This window comes from Neopsephotus bourkii, unplaced genomic scaffold, assembly GCF_033783945.1.
Source record: "Neopsephotus bourkii isolate Nb327-2 ecotype Australia unplaced genomic scaffold, CSIRO-AGI_Nbou_v1 NB_107, whole genome shotgun sequence".
Classification (NCBI taxonomy): domain Eukaryota; kingdom Metazoa; phylum Chordata; class Aves; order Psittaciformes; family Psittacidae; genus Neopsephotus; species Neopsephotus bourkii.
In genome coordinates this window covers 9,539,085-9,545,084 of record NW_026900624.1, presented here as the reverse complement: position 1 = coordinate 9,545,084, position 6,000 = coordinate 9,539,085, and the positions used below count along the sequence as shown (strand labels likewise).

The 6,000-nt window shown below is 43.3% G+C and overlaps 1 protein-coding gene across 6 annotated transcripts in view; it reads left to right on the top strand.

The window, feature by feature from the left end:
- Positions 1-1,934: 1,934 nt before the first annotated feature.
- Positions 1,935-6,000, top strand: part of GYS2 (glycogen synthase 2) — a 42,305-nt gene continuing 38,239 nt past the window's right edge. Inside the window, exons 1-2 of one of the 6 annotated variants that reach the window (XM_061360038.1) lie at positions 2,720-2,856; positions 4,545-4,622. In XM_061360038.1, the coding sequence (XP_061216022.1) occupies positions 4,553-4,622 (70 nt within the window). In that variant the 5' untranslated portion in view covers positions 2,720-2,856; positions 4,545-4,552. Of the gene's footprint in view, positions 2,221-2,303; positions 2,857-4,544; positions 4,623-6,000 lie in introns of those variants that run through there. The other 5 variants (XM_061360056.1, XM_061360070.1, XM_061360061.1 and 2 more) reach the window with 5 other exon arrangements.

Below are 6,000 nucleotides of genomic sequence, written 5' to 3'. Positions count from 1 at the left end.
CTCAGGCACTGGAGAACTCATGTTAATACTATCAGTGCCACCTACTGTTCTATTTCTGAAGTACAGCGTGTGTACATCAGTAATTGCTACAAACTACCGTAGCCCCCGCCTCCGGTAAAATTTGACTCAACGTGTATGAGCATTTTTAACATCTGAGGCTTATTTCTCCTCCCCCCCCCCCCCCCCCTACAATTAACGTAGGCAGACTTTGACCCACAGTTATGTTTAGAACAAGCTGGACCTAGACAGTTACCTCATAAGCTCCCACACATTGAGAGCGTTTCTTCCCCTAACATGCGCTTTCTCACTTGTGGCCAGAGAGGCTAAAGTTCATTTTACAGCAAAAAAGGCTGTCTGAAATGGTTCTTCTGGGGGAACTGTGGTGTGAAGACAGCATTCATAACTCACTTCCTGACCAGGGTGGTGTGCTGAGTTGGTTCTTGCAGAAAACTCTTTTAACCTATAGAACGCTCTGATTTCCTACCTACTCCAGGTAGTAAAACCCACAGCTGTTCCAAAAATAATGATTCTCAGCCAGGCTTCTTTTTCATGAATTAGTAAATAGGGCAACTCGGACCACAGGGACAAAACCACACCCAGCCAATAAAACCGGAATCCTTCCCTGGGCAGGCTGTAATGCCTTCCAGTTAATCTAGAAAGGAAACCTCTTTCCCAACAGCACAGCTGAGCCCCACTGTTAGCTCCACTGGCTGGAAAGGCAAGGCGGTTCACCCTTCCTGTCTCTCTCTGTTCCCAGACGTGCTGCTCCATCCCTGCTTGCCAGGCTCTTTGCTGAGTCAGCTCTGGTTCCTAAGTTGGTATAAAAGTTTTCTGTGCCCTTATGTTAGGTTGGCAAGCTGTCTCCATCGGCTCGAGGATGGGTCTGACTGCTTAAATGCAGAGTGCATAGGAAGCATGAATGGAAGAGCAACTCTTGGGGGATAGTTAATGGTTAAATCAGGCTCAGCTGTACTGTATTATGTTAAGGAGACTTCTATGCAGCTGGGCTGCCTGTCTTATAAACTAATTGCCTTGGACTTGGTTTGTCTTAAGTGAGCTCAGAGCCTTTCCTTCTATGTTACTGTATAGTCCATGTCTGCTGGTGCAATGTTCCTAGAATGGGTTGGAAAGGACCTTAAAGACCAGTCAGTTCCAAATCCCCTGCCATGGGCAGGGACACCTTCCACTACACCAAGTTGCTCAAAGCCCCATCCAGCCTGGCCTTGTGTGCAGGGATGGAGCAGCCACAGCTTTTCTTGGCAACTGTTGCAAGGTCTCACCACTCTCATAGTAAAGAACTTCTTGATAATGTCTAATCTAAATCTCCCTTCTTTCAGTTAAAGCCATTCGCCTTGTCCTGTCACTGCATACCCTTGTAAACAGTCCCTCTCCAGATTTCTTGTAGCCCCCTCTATGTACTGGAAGGCTGCTCTAAGGTCTCCCTGGAGCTTTCTCTTCTTCAGGCTGAACCACTACAACTCTTTCAGCCTGTCTTCATAGGAGAGTTACTCCAGTCTTGGAGTAACATGATCATCTTCATGTTATTCTCCACTGTGCCAGAGATGCCCTGAATCTCACCTGGAAATTCACTCACTGCTGAACTTCAGATTTTGGGCATGTTGTGCTCTAAGCCCAGAATTGGATTCAATTTACACAGCTGTCCCAGAAGCACTGGCTTCTCAGCCAGACATGTAAGCACATAAGCATCTTTCAAGCAGGCATTTGCTCTGTGGAGCTTTGAGGATCTCAGGTTCCAAGTTAAGGACCAACATCCCTGCAGTTGTGTTTGCACCGCTTGCAGGATCCCAAATCCTTCCTGGAATACAACAGGATCATACTGTTGCCTGACTTATTACTTAATAATTTACCAGGGCAGAGGAATTGGGCCAGAGGCTAGAAAAGAGCTGTGGCATAGAAAAGCCAGGCAGAAAATCAAGGACCAGGACTGCAAGGAGGACCAAAGTACTTGTCAAAGTAGAGATAGAGCCTTTCTAGGTCTGTTTGTAAAAGCTCTCAGGGCTGCAGTGCTGCTCAAGAGCACAATAAAGCCAAAAGCTTACACAGAGCCCTAGGAACACAGCTGGAATTTATCGTGGAGGAAGGGTATAAGGTAAACTATCACTTACTTTAACTGGTGAACTGCACAAAAAGGGATAACAGCCTTTTACCTGGCAAATAATCTAAGAGACATCATGTAGAACAAGTCTACTAGCCTGGTTGGTAAGTGGCCGGTCCATGGGTGTTAATGGGAGGTGTATCTCGAGGGGAGGACTCAGGGGCTGGACTTAAATCAGGTGGTGAACTCAAAGTGTTGTCCCTGTTGGAGTTTGCTCAGGGCAGTGCTGAATTTACAACTATTGAGTTTCAGCTGTTGCTGAGGTGGTAGGTACTGAATACTGTGGCTGAGGAGCTCAAAACCCTTTTTTTTACCTTCCTGTAAGAGAAGAAAAAGAAAGAGGCCTGGCCCCAAAACAGCCAAGACCTTTCTCAGGTCAGTCTTAAATTCTTACCTCTACCAGCAGCTGCTTCTCAAGCCCTGAGGATTTCACTGAGCCAATTTAATGCTGGTGGTCAGACAGTTTAAACCCATTAGCTCTCAGCTATCTGAATAATTTTCTCCTCGGAGCGAGCACTCTGGCAGACTGCTCTAACCAGAACTGCAGAGACGTGCCACGTTAACTGGACGTTTGCTATCTTTTGTGGCCTGTGTGTTGAGCAGTTGAGGGCTGAAGAAAATGCCTCTGGCTAGATCACTGTCCATGACTTCTCTTAATGGGCTTCCTCAGTGGGAGGATGAAGACCTACCAGTGGAGGACTTGTTGCTCTTTGAAGTTTCTTGGGAAGTTACCAACAAAGGTTTGTACAACACTCTTAGGAGGTAATATTCTGTTTTCATGGGAGCAGAGGGAGGCTTGGACAAGAAAGGCATTAAGGGGAGATGGGGGAAAAGTGTTCTGCAGAGCTGCTGTATTGGAAGGAGTGCATGTGTAATCGTGCATGTGGTGTGTGGGCTGCATTTGCTTGTGCTTGTGTGGGATGAGTATATAGTCAGGGTGTCTGGGTGTCTTTACATGTTTCACCACCAGGGATAGGTTGTTTAAACAAACATCTAGGTGTTATGCCCGGGTGTGCATATGTATGGATATATGGATGTTGCTTTGTACATACTTACATTTTACTTTCCATACGAATACATTTGGGAATATAACACATGACGGTGAGCTGTAAAACAGACTTAAGATTCAGAGTAGCTTAACAGTCTCCCTTGGCCTTCTAAAGCAATGTGGAGGAGAGGCCAAATTTGAAATGGGTGTAAACAAACATGGCTGCATTGAAGTCATTGAACATGTCAATGACCTGCAGAATTTATGCCAGCTGAAGCCCTTTTGGACTGGTCTCTGCAAACACGGGGTGCTAGACAAGGACTTTATGCTTTGTGCATGTGTACAGATTGAAAACTTGCTCACTACACGCAGCTTGTCAGGCAATGTGCATGTGGCTTGTTTAGCAAATATCTTTCTGCCTCCATCTCTAATTTGCTAATCAAATCATCCCCTTTCAGCTAGGGTAGTTCACCAAGGGGGAACAGGATCTGGTTTTGCCACAAAAGTGAGTTAAGTATGAGTAAATGATTGACCTCATGTGCCTTTATTGTCCTGTCAGATAAATAGAGATTAGTCAGGAGAGGGGATCTGTAATCTGTTCAGATTTTAACTTCAAAGGGGAAACATCTGTGAGATGAACAGACAGTGCCAGGGTTTATCCCCATGGTGAAACTGGAATTACTATTCTGCAATAGCTTCAGGTATTTAATCTGCACTGCAGTGCAATTTTACATTGCTCTTTTTAGGGTGGTGAGAGGTATCAATACCCAGAGGTAGTACAGAGTAGCTTTTGCAGTTTAAATCCTGTGGTCTTATTTTTCAGTAGCTTCATTTAAGCCTTTTGTGTCAATTTACTACTGCCTGAACGTGGATCATGCAGCATTTGCTTTTGAGTGTGCATGTCAAGTAAGGCGCTGGCAAGCAGATGGCGGCAGAAATCTAGGAAATTCAGGTGTTCTCACTAATATCTCAGAACTCCATCGTCTATATATATTCTGAGTCATCTGGACTAACTGGTTATAGATATCACACAGAATGTTAAAAAAAGGTAAAATGTGGTTAGATTTATCTTTCTGTGTACAAAACACAGTGACTCTTGTAACCATCTACATAGCTCCTGTTGACTTCACTGAAGCTGTATCAACTGATACAGCTAAAATATATTATTCTCACATTTTATGAGAGAATTAATGAGCGTGAATATTGAGTTAGTTTAAAAATAGGGGGCTATTAAATATACCAGTTACCAAACCATATATTCAAATGGACTGACCGAACTAGTAATGGCAAACAATTTCTTCATTAGAACCAAATCTCTGGGCAAAGTTTCCATTAACCAACCTTGACTGGAAACATCAGTGCAAAAATCTTTAGTAAGCCTGTTTCAGATTATTTTTCTGGTAAATTCTTGATACTGATTTTTTTTCGTGTATTTTCTAGGCAATTGAATGTCTAAATCACGTGGTGAAATACAGTTCCCTGGTGACTTTAAGTTTTATAAACAGTTCTTGGAAAATGGTAAGGCACTGTGTTTCATAGAAATGACAGTAGCCAATAAAATACAGGGAGTCATCACAGAAGATAGATGGGCTTAGGAAATAATAGCTTACACTGTATATTTCCCACCTCCTTTAAGAGACAGATGAACTATTTATTTGACTAAGTAGGCTGACCCCTCATAAATTTAGTACTGTTACATGTTTTAGTGTTAATATTGCTGTATATGTTTCTAATATAGAGGGAAAGACAAGCATTAGCTGGTTTATTGCTTGAAAAGCTAATTTTGAGCATTTATCCTGAAGGTTTCTTTCTTCCTTTCTGGTAATGCAAAGGTGTGCCAGAGTAGTTCAGTTTTGGTTGTACTGCTAAAGTGGTGTAAAGCTGCTGCTGCCTACAAGAGAGGGTTCAAGTCTTTATGTTAACTTTGTGTACATTATCAAGTGCTTGGCTATGGGTGCGTTTCCTCATTGACCAGTGCTGACTCTTAGTGGTTCCTCTTCTCTGTGCAGTGACAATAAGGCTGAATGTCTTCTTCCCTATAGGAACATGCTACCACAGCTTACAGGTGGCTCTGTTTCCATACCTGTAATCAGTGCCCTTTACAGGTGCTGAGCTGTTTTCTGAACGTCTTAAATACTCCTTCAGAGTCTGAGGATGATGAAGGGATCCTGCAAATTAGAATACATCTGATTACATAGTATAAGAGGGTCTTCATGTGCCAGGCTGCCCACAGGGAGCAAGTGTTTACTGGGATTTCCCTGATGGAGCTGGTTGATACTGAAGAATGAGATGCAGCTGTAGGGAAGGACAAGTCAATTGTATGAATTCAGTGCTCAGAGATCTACAAGTTTCCATTATTTCCAGGGTCTCATCACCTCTTTCTCAGCAGCTGGCATAATGAAAGTGTCTCTCTTTTTTTAAACTCCAGGTAATTTAACGTGCTCTAATAAGGCAAAGCTTTCTACTTCTCCATGCTTTCTTTTTATGTTCTCTCTCCCCGCTGCTGACTATGCTAAGTGGCAGCCTCTGATATCTATGTTGGAGAGCATTGGCATCTCAGTTTCTCTTTTTTCTTCTCTGTTTGGAGCAAGCAAATGTAAGGTAGCTGAAGAAGAAACTGAGAAACAAAAAAGGCTCATTTGGCAGTGTTGCTCTCCCTCCCCTTTCTTCATGTCATGTGAAAAGGAACTTGCCACCTAAACGAAGCATAACTTCAAGATCATCTTGCATTGAAAGTTCTCTGCCAAAGAAATAACAAAGTGTAATTTGTTTTGTAAGATTTTCCTTGCTTTATTTGGCTATTCACTGATGGGCAAGACCCATGTTGTGGAGTGGAGTGGATCTACTGTGTTTTGGTGGCAGTAGGGCAAAAAAGCAGGCAGGCAAGGGTCCCAGG